The sequence below is a fragment of the Lissotriton vulgaris genome, chromosome 6 (genome assembly GCF_964263255.1).
Source record: "Lissotriton vulgaris chromosome 6, aLisVul1.2, whole genome shotgun sequence".
NCBI classification, from domain to species: domain Eukaryota; kingdom Metazoa; phylum Chordata; class Amphibia; order Caudata; family Salamandridae; genus Lissotriton; species Lissotriton vulgaris.
Window position 1 is genome coordinate 994,418,413 of NC_141694.1, and position 16,205 is coordinate 994,434,617.

Here is a 16,205-nt window from a genome sequence, read left to right on the forward strand (position 1 = left end):
AGTTTCTTGTTGCTCAGATGGGTCTAATTTGTAATATTTATATGTTTCCCTCATCTTCATTGCTCGCGAGAAAGTGTCACTCATAGTAATTGAAATGTCACTCCTAATTACACTAACATTATGAAAATGTCACACATAGCAATCTGAAACCTTGGCAGCTTTGAGTCTCGGTCCCTTAAAACAATAGCCGCACGTCGGTGGTTATCACGCGGGTCAAGAATATCTTTGAACATATAGGATCAAAGCAAATACAATACACATTTATGTATTATACCCTGTGTGGTATTCGTGTTAACGTCAGCCCTGAAATAAATCGGAAAATTATATACCGGCTGGACACTGCTTGTTATGATACCACAGTTAACAGTTTTTTTGTTTGGTCAAAACAAGATTTGGAAAACTGAGATTGCGGCTACTTGGAAAGTCTTCTCCACTCGCTCGTCCCACTTCTTTTAAACTCCACACAGATTGATATCTGAAAGACAGCTAATCCGAGGAGCCACCGAACATGCAAACGTGTCCTTTGCTAAACACATTCCTGTGACTGTCCGCTTCCTAGTTATTGACAACATACGCGTAGTCGTGGGCATGCGCAGCTCTCATGGTCATTTGTGTACTTTTAGCCAATAAAAGTTTCAAAACTAGAAACCCAAGATATTCACAGAAAGAGGACTTGCTAAAGTCTCTTGCTGAGGCATTTAAATTGGCGGCCATTTTTCAATGTCTTTTTCGCCTTAGTTTATCAACCAAGACAATCGAGAGATGAATTAAGTGCACCGCCATTTTTATTAATACTATGCTAAAGATACATTGACGTTTATCATAGTGACTCTTCTAAAATGTAAACAGACAATATGCCTGTATGTGAGGAAAATTATAGTAAACAATTTATTGTTGGAAAAATATACAGGTTTAGTAAAAGGCTTCGTGTTTAAACATAAACACCCAATGTTCTTTCCAAATGAAAACAAATAAATTATTGGTGCTCCTAGTCTCCCTTATACATGGTAAGACTTACATTTCCCCAAGATGGTCGCTAGTCTGAATGGGGTGATGCTGTGTTTGCATTGGTGTGGGTTAACGGTGCAGCAGCACACTGTAAACGGGACGCATGCTGCGGTTTTGGCTCCGAGTGATAGGTGCACTTTCTGGCTTTCAGTCGGTCCCGGAATAAACAAACCTGCCTGTCCGCCCTGACCCCTGCTGTGTTGCCAGGGCATGTGACTCGAGCATCCTCCTCCGTCTTCTCAAAGCATTGGGGATATGTGGAAAGCTGGGGGGACGCGCATAGTCTCCGATTTCGAATCCTCTTACCCTCCTCTCCGCAGTTTAAAGCTGGCTCTTGCAGCTGTCCAAACTCGTATCGACAAGGGCATGCTTGTAGACTCGGGGAAACTACTGCCTGTTTTATTTGACGAGGGGCAATGACTTTTAAAGGGACGTTTTAATGTAAAGCAAGAGCTGTCAATGTCTATGGAAGGAGTTCACGGGATAATTAATGAACAGAAGGGCTCGCTGGATGAAAGTCCTCAGTTCATACAGCAGGTTTCTCTGGAAGGAGACCTTATACACATGGAAGATCTGGATCCCTCTCGACAGAGAAGTTCTGACCTTGTACAGGAGAGTAAACCATGCCACGCCACTGAGGAATCGCACGGATCCCCGGGGAGAGGACATGGCCTAATAGAAGACAAACCGGGGCTACAGGATAGTCCTAGACAAATGCTGGCTCAGGAATGGGTTACTGCGGTTGTGCATGGATCTGGGTCTCAGCACTTGAAGGAGGCTCTTGTTGGATCCACAGAGGCAATGGGGGAGCCCAGTCAAGCTTGCAAAAGTGTCCCTGTCGGACTGGCTGGGGTACCGGATAAACAGGAGAACTCCCAGTTGGACAGATCAATTTCTGAAACGTTGGAAAATATGAGGAAAGAATATAGTCATTTTGAGACAGAGTTGTGCATGGAAGCAACCCAAATACAGATGCTGGGAAGCTGTAACTATCCGAAGGAGCAAGATTGTGCAGTGGTGCTAGGCCACGGGAAGAGGGAGTTATATGACGTACCAAACGTGGAAAGCACTGAGCTTTTGACAGAACTGCGGAGGAGCTTTGTGAAAGACCAAGGGTCTATACAGAATGTTAAGGGGGCAATAGTAGTCAGTGATAGACCTGTAGGTAAACTTGATACATCTTTGAAAAATACTAGTTTTGATCAAGATGAATGTTGTACAGGAGTTAGACCATTCCCTATGGAAGGGCCCCCCATGTCTCTGGAGTGGCACATGGATAGTGATCGTTCCACAGAGGATTCTCCGTTACTAACTGTTGCACTGCCTGGGTTGAAATACCAAGAGGCAGCAAGAACAGAAACTAACATTTTATATCTGGAACCATCTGTTTCGGCAGTGCTGCAGGATTCCGGTAAGAGTAGAGAAGGTGGACACATACCATTCTTGCTGCCTAAATTGATGTATTTACCAATGGGATCTGACTGGTCTGTTAAAGAGAAACCTTCCCACTGAAATGTTGTTAAAGTTAATTATGTTCAATACAACACTTAGTAGAGAAACACCCACTGGTAGCACTGATACCAAAACGCATTTTCAGTTAGAGTGAACTGATCCAAACTTCCTCCATAGGTATCTCTTTCCCAATGACTGATACCATATGCAGATACATCCCATCTAGTGCCTTCACTCTGCTCACCCTTGCCTTCTCACTGTGCCCAACTTTGTGCTCAAACTTACTTTTGCTCTATTCCATCTACTCTGCCCTCACTGCTAGATCTGTATCTCATGATTACATCTTCCATATTTTTATCGTCCCTCCCTCCCTTCTATTCATTACAGACATGAGGCATTCCCCCCCCCCCCTCCCCCCCCCCCCTCCATCCTCCTGTTTTTTCAATGTCTCACCTAGATTTCGACGCGTGTGCCAGGCGCCGGCCATGTGCCGGGCTGCAGTAATTTTCTTCATCTTGGATTGCTTGTCTGTCACAGCGAGCAGGCCTGATCTTCATACTGGCCATGAGGCGCTGTGTCTGGAAGTTGCAGTGCGCTCCCTTTTAGTGTCTGCTCTTCCTGAGACCTGATGACATCGTTATCAGCTCACTGTTGCTGTGCTTCCGGTGTCGAAGAACAGCCTCGGAAGCTGCATCAAATGGGGGACAGCGCGGCTCCTCTGCTGTCGGTTTCTCGATTAAAATTACAGTAAGGGCAATGGGGGGGGAGGCAGTTTTTTTTTTTCCTCTTTTGGATTTGTTGCTACTATGCCCCTGTGAGAAGTTAGCATGGCATATGATGTCCACTAGTTCTAGTGGGCACCTTGCACCAGGCTAATCGACCCTTATTGATGGTGGTTGTAAAGTCAATCTTATAGAAAGCTATCTTAGGGGTAGCCATGGCGAGCAGTCTTCAGGCTAAGACTGCAGAGAGCGAATTAAGCCAGTTGTTTTAACAATTATAATCCCTTGAGTACCAAATAAAAGCACACCACACAAGGTATATATCAAATATATATGTATTTATTCTAAATACTACCCCTCTGCACTCTTTATGAGGTCAGGGGTAAAAGTACAATACAACTTAATTGGCATACGATAAGTTGCGCAGTATATGTTTTGCCTTAGGGGCCTCACAAACCATATACTAAAATAGTGGTATAAGAACCACGTGAGTATTAGAAAGCAGGCCTGGGACCTGTGGAATTGCTGGGGCTACTCTAAACAACCAAAGGTTAGGTTGTAGGAAGCCCATGGGAGACACGTGCAGTGACTAAACACAGCCGCGGGTTACCATTGACTTTCTATGGGAAACGAACAAGTTACAAAGTTACAATTTAAGGACACTTCTAAATTAACTACGATGGAACCCTTTTACACTTAGACACTAGGAGGGCCAATACCCTCGAGACTGCCAGAGTACTTGTGTTACCTCACCCACGGAAGCCGGTGCATAGGTCTCTTTTGGTGTCTTGTTTCGTCGTCGATTTCAATGGAGATCTGCAAAGAAGTGATGCAGACGACCAGAGGAAAAGTGTCTGGGTGGATCGAAGATTTGTAGAACCTGAAAGCAGAAGGAACAGAGTCTGGGCCACTTGCCAGTGACTAGGGCGGCGATAGGAAGATGCCACCAGATGTCGGGTGATTTCAGGTGAAAAGGTGAATCTTGTCTCTTCAGGTGAATCTTGTCCAGGAGGCGTCGACGACAACCAGGAGCTGGATTCGAGCTGTCCCACGAAGGATCTAGTTGACTGCGGTGTCGGTATCCGGATTGGACCCAACAAGCCTTGGTAGACGCAACCCACGCAGGATGTCGAGATGGGCTTCGGTGCAGACCAGCAAGGTCCGTGGAACTTCTCCTTTGCAGGGAAGTTGGAGCAAGCCTGGAGCAACTAGGAAAGCAAGTTAAAGTAAAGGTTTTTCTTCTTGGGGGCTCACTAGCCAACGGACTAGGAACCGCGAAGACGCGTCGAGTGGAAATGCACAAAGCGAGCCCACGGGCCACTCGTGGAGTGTGGAGCTCAGTGCTTCGGTGCAAAAGGTGCTCGGGTCTGGCGCTTCAAGCACCACAATGCACAACTTCGGGATACCTCGGGAAGTCGATGCAGGTAGCAAACTGCAGGATGTCCAGGAGTTCCGGTCCCACGTCTCTCGTGTCCGCCACGGGTCTCAGCTTTCCTGTGAGCGAAGGTCGGGGTCCGAGATGTCTGGAAGTCCGTGTCCTGTGTCGCCGATTCTTCGGGATCTGGCGGGAGCCTCGAAAATGCAGACTGGCAAAGAGGCTTTTGGTGCCTGTTTGAACAGGGTGGTCACTCATTGACCACAAGGGAGATATCTTCCGTCTTCCAGTCAAAATGTCGAAGGTCCAGGATATATGTTTGAGAGTTTCGTCCAGGGTAATCTAAAGTCCTAGGGACTGGGATCCTATACTTATACTAAGTTTAGGGGGTTGCACTAACTTTAAGGTCCCTCCTTTGGGTGGACCTGGGGTGGGGGTGGTTACACCCCTTCCCCTTTGTCCAGTTTGGCACCAGAGCTGGAGCTGAGTGCCCCAGCAACCGGTTTGAACTGGGAAATGCATGGAGCACCTAGTGTGCCCCAGGCAGTGTCTGGAAAGCATTCACTGAATTCTGCCCTCCCTGCCCCAATACACTAAAGCCTGTCTGGGGAGATGCCAGCACCTCCCTGGACAAGAAACCTATTGTCCAGGCCTCCCCTGCCGGAGTTTCGTCCAGCAGCAGGAGGGCAGACTCGTGTCTGTGGCAGCAGCATCCATTTTGTGATGCTGAGGCTCTGTTTAACTTTAACTGGGTAAACCAGTAACTACATGTCTTCTCCCTCTAGAAAGGTGGAATGCTACCCCCGCCGCGGGCGGGGGGGGGGGGGGCTAGTATTCCAAAGTGTTTGACACCTTACACGACATGTTTTGATAAAGCCAAACCAAAGTTAGCATTAACCGCGAGGATTATAATGCACTTAAGAGTATATGGTATGGCTATATCATAGAACAGCTATAAGGAGATGGTTCTGAAAGCTGCAGAGGGGCTCAGCTCATGCTAGGGCACCCTCTCACATAAAACCATGCACTCTGCCTCCAGGATTTTAAGGCCTGCCATAGGAGTGACTTATAGGTGTATATGTGTCTATATGTATATATAGATATAGATATACTACATCTAAGTAAGGGGTGATTACACCACCTTACCCAGGCTGTGTGAATAGACCTGTGGTGTCAGTTTGGAAGGCAAACCAGGGGTGGCACAATACATGCTGCAGCCCCTGGTAGGCCTAGGGTGCACCTATGGTACACTATACAGGGGCTCACAAGGGTGACCCAGTAACCAATCTGGTATGTACCTAAAGTACATGGTATCAATTTAGAGAGAGAGCAGCTGAGCTGTGGGCCTAATTAGCAGGTCCACCGCCACACTAAAGTTGAAAAACCAGAGAATCACAGCAAAAAGTGGAGGTAACCATAGGAATCAGACCTTACTCTCCTACAGCCCCTTCCTTATTGGTACTGGGAAAATGTATTTCCTATTGTGTCTCTCATTTACTGATTGGTCATGGGAGGGGGGGCAGGTGGTTCTGCCATTATCTGGGTGACGCTCTGTTTGATATTTTTACTTGTCATCATGGTGGGGAAGCATGCATCTAAACGCAGGCATGTACGGTCCTCTTCTGAACAGGATGGGCCTATTCCTGCTCACCGGAGCAGTTCCAGGGGCCCTAGCGATCCTTCTGCTTTACTATCTGCCTCTGAGGTTCAGGCGATGATTGAGGCAGCTGTGGCCCGAGCTCTGGATGCCAGGGCTGAGCCCAAGCACAGGGGTTCTCGATCGGCTGTGGGTCCGGTGGACACTCCCTCTGTGGACACTTTGGCTTTTGAGGCTAGCCGTCCTTCTACCTCTATGGGGAAGTTTGTGCGTAGAAAGGAGGTTCCGGACATTCTACAGCTTTCCTGGAGAATTTGGGTTTGCTCCTTTCTCCTCCTCTGAGGCAGCGGCAGGCATGTTTCCACAGTATGTTAAACCCCCTGTTTTTGCTATGCGATTTTATGACCAGAACAAGGACTTGATCAATGGTGAATGGAGCAACCTGAATGCTCTTCAGTTCCGCGCTTTCAGCAGAAGCTATCCGCTCTGGAGGAGGGGGTGGACTCTCTTACACATTCAGTTAAAGTGGATGCCATATTGGCCACTCTGATTGGTCCTCCCATGAGTAATCCTGAGGATTATTCTCCTTCTGATGCTACGGACAAGAAAATTGAGAGGCGCAGTAACTTGACTTGAGGGCAGGTGTTCAATCTGCTTATGTGGCTCAGACTCTGGTTTCTTTGAGAAGTAGGCCACTGCAATCCAAGAGAAGACGGATTATTCTGAATTGCTGGTTCATATTGAACTGCAGGCCAAGTGTTGGCAAATATGTAGTTTGCTGTTCTGAGGTTGTCTGCCATGGCGACTGGTTCCTTGGTGCTGGCTCAGAGGAATTTGTGGATGCGCAACTGGAAGGTGGACTTCTCCAAGAAGATTTCTCTCATGAAGATCCCGTTTGAGGGTAAAATGCTGTTTAGGGGTCTGTTGGACAGCATGATTACCAATTCTTTCAAGGATCGTAAGCATGCTCTTCCTCACAAGGGGAAGGCGTCTTCTTCTTACTCTCGTCACTTTTAGGACCTGCCTTCTTCCTCTTCTTCCTTATGTTCCTCCCGAAAGACCTCAAAGCCTTTTTCGGACTGTCAAAGGAAGTTCCAGCCAAAAAAGTTGTCCTCCTTGGATGGTGCTAAGGATCAGCTTGATTCCTTCAGTTAGAAGTCCTGAAAACGATTAGAGGGCAGCATCAATGCCTGTGGCGGAAGGCTTTTGTATTTTCTAGAGGCCTGGATTCGGGATGTGAGGGATCTCTGGGCCTTGACTATTGTCCGGACCGGCTATTGTATCGACTTTGTCACTCTGCCTCCCAGCTGGGGCACCATCCGTACTCTTTTCCCCAGGGATCCTGGAAAGAAGCAGGCTCTTCTCCATGGGGTTCAGGCTCTTCTAGAAAAGAAGGTGATTGTGCCAGTTCCCTTGGAGGAAAGGGGACTGGGTTGCTACTAGATTATTTTTCTGCTTCAGAAGGTATCCGGTGGTTTCAGACCGGTTCAGGACCTTAAGAGAGAGACTGGGTGGTTCAGGGCTATTCATTTCAAGATGGTGACTTTGCAGTCCATAAGTCCCTTAGTCAGGGACTTTATACCTACATAGACCTCTAGGACGCTTACCTCAAAGTCCCTATGGCTCTGGATCATCAGATGTTTCTGAGGTTTACTATAGGGTACTTCCATTTTCAGCTCGCTATGTTGCCATTCGGTCTGAAGTCTGCCCCGCGGGTCTTCACAAAACGATTGGCTCTATTGGTGTTTTTGCATTTGTCAACCCGAGTGGGACGGGTATGCTCAGACGTGAGTCCCGTGCAATCCATGCCACTGGAATCAAGCTATCCTGGCTGATGAGGGCTGAAAGCCCGAAACCGGTCCTAGGATGCTTGTTTCCAGTCCAGGTAGGACCTAGCTTGGCAGTTCGGGTTGGACTGTTCCCATTGGGCACAGGGTCAAGACTGATTTGCATATGGCTGGGTTCAAACTGGCATGGCATGGTGAGCAAAAAAAAGATTGATTTAGGCCCAGATCTCTGTACTGGGGTGAATGTATGACAATTTTCTGCATTCTGTCCATCAACTGTTGTTTTTGCAACATTACGACAATGGCTTATGTGAACAGGCAGGGAGGACCAGGTCCCCATCTCTGGTGTAGAAGAGTTTGTTTTGTTGGGCAGAGTCTCATATGTTGGCCCTGTCTGCGATCCATATTCAGGGGGTCTCAAACTCATGTGGACGTACTTAGCAGAGCCATTCTGTTGTCGGTGGATTTTGCCTCCATCAGGAGTTCTTTGTAGAGCTTACAGTGTGCTGGGGTGTTTCTGTGCTGGACCTTTTTACAAGTGTTCTCAATGCCAAGGTGCCTCTGTTTTGCTCTTGAAGATGGGAGAGTTGTGCTCGGGCAAGGACGATCTTTCCTACTAGTAGCCTCTTGGGCTTCTTTACGTGTTTCCTCCCTTTCTACTGCTTCTCAGGTTCCTTTTCAGGGTCTGGACGTTGTGGGTATTAGTCATTCTGGTTGCTCCGGCTTGGCCCCGGGCCTCTTGGTTTCCTCTTCTTGTGGAGAAGAGGATGGAGTTGGAGTGGTTGTTGCCCCTGTATCTCTCTCCCTTGGTGTTCCAGGTATTGCAACAGTATGTTGTATCCAGGATGGTCTTGGCGGGCTGGAGGATGAACTATTAAGTCTATTGCATAAGTGGGTTCCGGCTGGTTTGACCTCGACTCTACAGGCGGTTAGGAGCTCTTCTACCAATAAGTCTTACTTGCGTCACTGGCGTTCTTTCAGTAGGTGGTGTCGGTGTGAGGGTTTGGACCCTACGTCTTCTGCCTTATTTGATGTGATGCTGTTTCTGCAGGAGGGGGCTTATTTGTGGTTGATGGTTGCCTCCCTTAAACTTCAGAGGGCTGCAACTAAGGCTTTTCAGAGTTCTTGGTGCAATCTGTCGATCCCGTTGGTTTGGTGGGCCAATTTTCAATGGGTTGCATTATGGTCTTCCTTCTCTTCAGAAGCAATTCCCTTTGTAGGATCTGCCATAGGATTTGGAGGCCTTGATGGCTCCTCCTTTTCAGCCCCTGGATTCTGTGGATTTGCGTTTGTTGTCCCTTAAAACTTTCTTTTTTTTGTGCCTGTTTTCTCTACTCACATTTGTCTGAACCGGGTACTTTGTCTTTCAAGCATCCTTTTTGTAGGGTTTTTGAGGACCAAACAATTTTGCGGCCTGTCATTTCATTTCTTCCTAAGGTTGATTCCTAATTCCATCAGGACAGGAGTTGATTCTGCTCTCTTATTTTGAGTCTCCATCTTCCGAGTTGGATGGGCTGCTGTATTCTTGGGATGTCAGGAGGGCTCTCCTGATTTATTTGGATAGGGTGGCTACCCTTCGGGTTTTTAATTCCCTGTTTGTGAATTTTGGTTCAGTTAATAGGGGGTTGCGTTCTTCCACTTCTTCCTTGAGTCGGTGGGTTCGGACTCTGATTTCTCTGGCCTATAAGGCTTCTGGTCAGGTTTCTCCCCTGGAGGTTCAGGGTCATTCCACAATATCTATGGCTACCTCTTGTGCTGAGGTCCAGGGCGCTTCCATTTCTGAGATCTGCCAGGCAGCCACATGGGCTTCCCCATTGACCTTTGCCTCTCATTATCGGATTGTCTTGGAGGTTGACCGGTCTGAGGTTTTCGGGTCCAAGGTATTGTCCGCTATGGTCCATGGCTCACGGCTTTCCCTTTTTGTCTGTGTTGTTCAATAAACATGTATTTGTGCGTTACCAATTTGCTTGTCTTGTTTGGTTTTGTGCATCTCATGTGTGTAATGAAGGGAAGCGAGGAAGTGACAATGAGGTAAAGATTCAATTACTTACCAGTATTTGCATGACTCTGAGTCCTCTTGCTTCTTTTCTATTCATTACATCCCTCCCTCCCTGGTAGTCCAGGCCAACCTTCATTGGTGAGGTGTCGGATTACGTGGCATTACAGGAGGATGGAGGGAGTTTTTAAACTTTGATTGAGAATCATGTGGTATGGCTGTCTGGTGAGGCAGGAATGCCTTGTGTGCAATGAATAGAAGCGAGGTATGAGGGCTCAAGAGTAATGCAATTGGTAAGTAATTGCAACAATACAGCATCTAAAGCAGATCAGTAGGTCCATCTCCTTGAACTGGTGTTCTGAGACTAACTCACAAGTCCCTCCTATTCAACCTACTGTGCAGATTTCAAATGAATAGATGGCTTGCAATGTACTCACAGTGGCATGATGCTGTTTTGTTTCTATTTTCTTGTCCTCTTCATATTTACTACAGATCATTAGAGCCCGAGTTATTATATGTCACCCGAAATGTCAAATTAACCAATGTACCATGCTCACACTCCTTGTGTTAGATTGTTTCTGCTCTAAATAAATACATAATTAAACGTGCTGAGAAAAAGAAATGTTTCTTTTTGCTTAACTTAGTGGCAACCGTTTTATTGATACTCTAAGGACGAAAAGCTTAACCTGTGACTTTTCTGGTAGATCTCAGAATGCCACAATATAAATATTTACAAAGTGAGCAGTCCTACCAGATACATCTGCTGGCCACATGTATGAGCTGGCAAGATAACAGGGGGTGAAGTAGCCTGCTGAGCAGACCAGTGCATATCCATCAAGTCTTAGGTTGTAATAGCGGTGCTATGGCTCAAATGGTTAATGCACTTGCTTCAGAAATCTTCAGATGCACAAGGTATGTATGGAGGTTAAAGGTCTCTACCTATAAGCGGAAAGGTTATAGTCAACAATGGGAGGTGAACCCAGTATTAACAAAAGCTTTTCATAATAGTTTGATCTTTACTTGCTTAAACTAAAGCGAAAATTGGAAGGAAAATGGCTGTGAGCAGCATATAAGAAACTGTAGTACTGAGTACCTGGAACCTGATGTTATTCTTATTACCTTCAACAATTACGCTAAAGTTGATTTACAGATCTGCATAAACATACTAGCAACACATTATTTATGTAACGAAAAATGAGTTAGGGAGGTTAAAAAGTCTGTTACTTGGCTCCCTGATGACCAGACTAGCATTCTGAACCTTACGCTGCCCAATGGCTTCTCCATAAAACTGATAAACAGAGACTCTAGGGGCGGGGGAATAGCTGTTATATACCGAACTGCATATAACTGCTCCTTCACAAAAGAAGATATTTGGGGTTGCGAATGCGCACGATTCAAGATCTCCATTTGCCCTCAATTCACCCTCTCTGGGCTTTATATCTACCGGCCACCAGGTCCCTCTGCCAGATTTATTGATGAACTCCTAGAAATATCCCACACTCTGGCAGTCTCATCTCCCAACTTCACCATACTGGGTGATCTTAACCTCCACTTTGATTCCATTACTGAACCCACCATTAAAAACTTGTTGGCGGACCTCACGGCCCTGCAGCTAAACTCTCTGGTCCACTCCCCCACCCACACTGTTGGGCACATATTAGACCCTGTTTTTACTAACTTGCTGGAAGCTACGGCTGATCCCCCTGAACCCATGGGTTGGACCGACCATTTCCTCGTCAAACTTATCATTACGGCAAAAAAAACGCCTGCTAAAGTTGCGGCTAACCCCTGCCACAAACGGCCATGGCACAAACTCTCTTCTGAAGACCTTATTAAAAACCTAGGAGAGTTCCACCCCCCTGACGAGAACAGAGACATTAATACAGCCTATACTGCTTTTCACGACTGGATCGTCACAGGGCTTGACGCCTTAATTCCGGCTACGTGGACCAAAACTCGCAGTTCCCCCACCAACCCATGGTACAATGAAACGCTCAAAACCATGCGGAAGGAATGCAAGAAAGCTGAACAAGGATGGAGGAAAAACTATTTGGATAGCGACAAAGTCCTCTACTTATCAAAACTACGCTCGTATCACAAGGCGATTCGTACCACCCGAGCCTCCTTCTATGCAAAGGAAATTAAATTAAGCTCCAACCCCACCAAAACGATCTTTAAATTAGTTCAAAGCCTCCAAAATGTCTCTAACCCAGTCTCCTATATTACTTCCTCGAAACAGTGTGAAGACCTTGCCACCTTTTTCATTGAAAAAGTGAGGAAGATCTACATTACCTTTCCACAAGATGAGCCTGTGCCCCCTAACACTCCCAACTCTGCGGTCGATATGTCGAAACTGTTAAGAATACCCGACATAGCTCTCGATGACCTTGCTAAACTGTGCAGACAGGTTAAGTCTGGATCCCCCACAGACCCCATGAGACCAGCTAAATTCCTGGACTCACTTGATTTCTTTCTTCCCTCGCTTGCCAGCCTACTCAATCTTTCTTTTTCTTCAGCTGTGGTCCCCGCCTGTTGGAAATCAGCATGGGTTTCCCCTATTATTAAAAAACCCACATTAGATCCCACAAAGCCAGAAAACTTCAGACCCATCTCGCTGCTCCCTTGGACATCTAAACTGGCTGAAGCCCATGTGAATAAAGTATTATCCCATCACATGCTGCAAAACCACGTCCTGGACCCTTCCCAAAATGGCTTCAGGCCAGGTCACAGCACCGAGTCGGCCCTGCTAACCACCACGGAACACCTTTGGGGTGTCCTGGACGCCGGTCAAAGTGCCGCGCTGATCCTGCTGGATCTCAGCACGGCCTTTGACACGGTCTCACACAATATCCTGCTGAAACGACTTGAGGCCATAGGGATCGATGAACTCGCCCTTGAATGGTTCCGGTCCTTTCTAAAGGACAGGTCTTTTCGAGTTTCAGCCCCACCATACATTTCCCAACCCCATTCCATCGAACAGGGAGTTCCCCAGGGCTCGGCGCTAAGCCCATCCCTTTTTAATCTGTACGTCCAGCCTCTTGCAGTAGTGGCAAAATAGTGGGACCTTACGCTGGTGTCGTACGCCGACGACACACAGCTGGTCATCACACTCTCTGAAGGCCCTTCAGCTTCGGCTACTAAATTCAGGGATGGCCTAGCGGCAGTTGCACAGTGGATGACGCGCAACTGCCTTCAGCTGAACGCCGGGAAAACGGAGGTGCTTCTCCTTGGCAAAACCCCCAGCCACTGGAGCGATCATTGGTGGCCCTCTCTGCTTGGCCCCACCCCCGTGCCAAAAAATGTTGTGAAGAACCTAGGTGTCTGGCTGGACTCCTCACTCAACTTTCAGTCCCACACAAAGAAAGTGGCAGCTACGTGTGTGGGTCTATTGAGGAGTCTTAACCCGATACTCGGCTTCTTCGACTCCAGAACCCGCCAACTTATCATCCAATCCATTATCCTTGCCCGGCTGGACTATGCCAATGTTCTGTTCTTAGGGGCAAATAAAGCAGAACTAGCACGGCTGCAACGTATTCAGAACTCGGCCGCCAGAGCTGTGGTTGGCCTTCCACGCAGGTGCTCTGCCAGAGCCACCATCCGTAATCTGCACTGGCTGCCAATTGAATCCCGAATTCATTTCAAAACCCTTACCACTGCATTCAAAATTCTTAACTCAGACGGCCCTGAACTCCTACGCCCGCTCCTTGTACCCTACACTCCCCAGCGCACCCTGCGCTCACTGGGACAACACCTTGTGACGGTCCCCCGAACCAAGCTTTGTAGAATGGGCGGCCGTTCCTTCAAAGTCCTAGGGGCAAGACTCTGGAACTCCCTGCCTCTACATATCCGCACCCTAACCAACTTGACTGCCTTTTCGAAAGGAACTCAAAACTCACCTCTTTTCCGTCATCTAGTCCTCTGTTGGTTACTCCCCCACCCCTCAGGTACTGTTTAGGTCAGCGCCGGGACGCTCCGTTGCTGGGGCAGCTGTTTGCGCTTTAACAAAGGGTTAACATAACATAACATAACTTGTGGCACTTTAAAAAAAGAATTCAATAGAAAGTCAAGAGTAACCTTAACAAGTCCCATTTTAACCATTTGCATTGACGTAAGAGTAGCTCTATAAAGTCTATGATTGCGACATACCACATTCCACCATCCTTTACAGGTGACATTGCTATTTTTTGAGTTACATTTAATAAAATGTAAAACAATAGAAATTAGTAACTCAACAAACTTGCCAACCAAATGATTGAAGACCAATCTTTACTAACCTCACCAAGGAAAAGGTACCTTTTGCTAAAACCTAGCTTCACAAAGCAAATGTCAGTTAGCCCAAATTTGAATCCAAAATGATCTAACCAAAGGACTTTCAAAACATATGCAGGAAATCACTATTTTCTCTAGCACATGGGCAACATTTATCATCACTTCAAAGTTTCATTTTAAACAGCATATCCAGTATCATGAATATTCTAGTTTAACAAAAGAATTGCAGCTTAAGAAGTGGAGTGGAAAAAAAGTCGAATGAATTGTAGACCACATCATTCCCAAGTGGAGATAGGAAAAGTGCGATTCAAACCCTCTTCCTATTCTGATTCAGCCGTGGTTTTAGGTTTGTTTGTAATAACTAATGTATACGTCGTCTAAATAAAAGTTGCCTTAATACTCGTAAAAGTGTGTCTGAGATTGAGTTGCTTCTAGGTATGCCGCTATCAGCGAGGTGAAAATTGCAAAAAACACAGTTGATGGACAGAATGTAGAACAATGTCATACATTCACCCCAGTACAAGGATCTGGGCCTATATCCATCGTTTTTTTGCACTCCACACCACCCTGGGTTAGACACTGGCTATATGCAAATCAGCTCTGACCCTGTGCCCCATGGGAACAGTCCAGTCCGAACTACCAAGCCATGTCTTTCCCAGACCGGAATCAAGCATCCAAGGACCGGTTTCTGGCTATCAGCCTTCATTCAGCCTGGATAGCTTGACTCCAGTGGTGTGGAGAGCCTGGGACTCACGTCTGAGTATACCCAGCACACTCGGGGTGAAAATTGCAAAAAACACAGTTGATGGACAGAATGTAGAACAATGTCATACATTCACCCCAGTACAAGGATCTGGGCCTATATCCATCATTTTTTTGCACTCCACACCACCCTGGGTTAGACACTGGCTATATGCAAATCAGCTCTGACCCTGTGCCCTATGGGAACAGTCCAGTCCGAACTACCAAGCCATGTCTTTCCCAGACCGGAATCAAGCATCCAAGGACCGGTTTCTGGCTATCAGCCTTCATTCAGCCTGGATAGCTTGACTCCAGTGGTGTGGAGAGCCTGGGACTCACGTCTGAGTATACCCAGCACACTCGGGGTGAAAATTGCAAAAAACACAGTTGATGGACAGAATGTAGAACAATGTCATACATTCACCCCAGTACAAGGATCTGGGCCTATATCCATCGTTTTTTTGCACTCCACACCACTCTGGGTTAGACACTGGCTATATGCAAATCAGCTCTGACCCTGTGCCCCATGGGAACAGTCCAATCCGAACTACCAAGCCATGTCTTTCCCAGACCGGAATCAAGCATCCAAGGACCGGTTTCTGGCTATCAGCCTTCATTCAGCCTGGATAGCTTGACTCCAGTGGTGTGGAGAGCCTGGGACTCACGTCTGAGTATACCCAGCACACTCGGGGTGAAAATTGCAAAAAACACAGTTGATGGACAGAATGTAGAACAATGTCATACATTCACCCCAGTACAAGGATCTGGGCCTATATCCATCGTTTTTTTGCACTCCACACCACCCTGGGTTAGACACTGGCTATATGCAAATCAGCTCTGACCCTGTGCCCCATGGGAACAGTCCAGTCCGAACTACCAAGCCATGTCTTTCCCAGACCGGAATCAAGCATCCAAGGACCGGTTTCTGGCTATCAGCCTTCATTCAGCCTGGATAGCTTGACTCCAGTGGTGTGGAGAGCCTGGGACTCACGTCTGAGTATACCCAGCACACTCGGGGTGAAAATTGCAAAAAACACAGTTGATGGACAGAATGTAGAACAATGTCATACATTCACCCCAGTACAAGGATCTGGGCCTATATCCATCGTTTTTTTGCACTCCACACCACCCTGGGTTAGACACTGGCTATATGCAAATCAGCTCTGACCCTGTGCCCCATGGGCACAGTCCAATCCGAACTACCAAGCCATGTCTTTCCCAGACCGGAATCAAGCATCCAAGGATTGGTTTCTGGCTA

The 16,205-nt window shown here is 47.0% G+C and overlaps 1 protein-coding gene across 1 annotated transcript in view; it reads left to right on the forward strand.

The window, feature by feature from the left end:
* Positions 1-1,082: 1,082 nt before the first annotated feature.
* The window catches only part of AKAP7 (A-kinase anchoring protein 7), a 1,654,018-nt gene continuing 1,638,895 nt past the window's right edge, over positions 1,083-16,205 (forward strand). Inside the window, exon 1 of the mRNA XM_086927038.1 lies at positions 1,083-2,419. Coding sequence (XP_086783164.1) covers positions 1,468-2,419 — 952 coding nt within the window. The 5' untranslated portion in view covers positions 1,083-1,467. The remainder of the gene's footprint in view (positions 2,420-16,205) is intronic.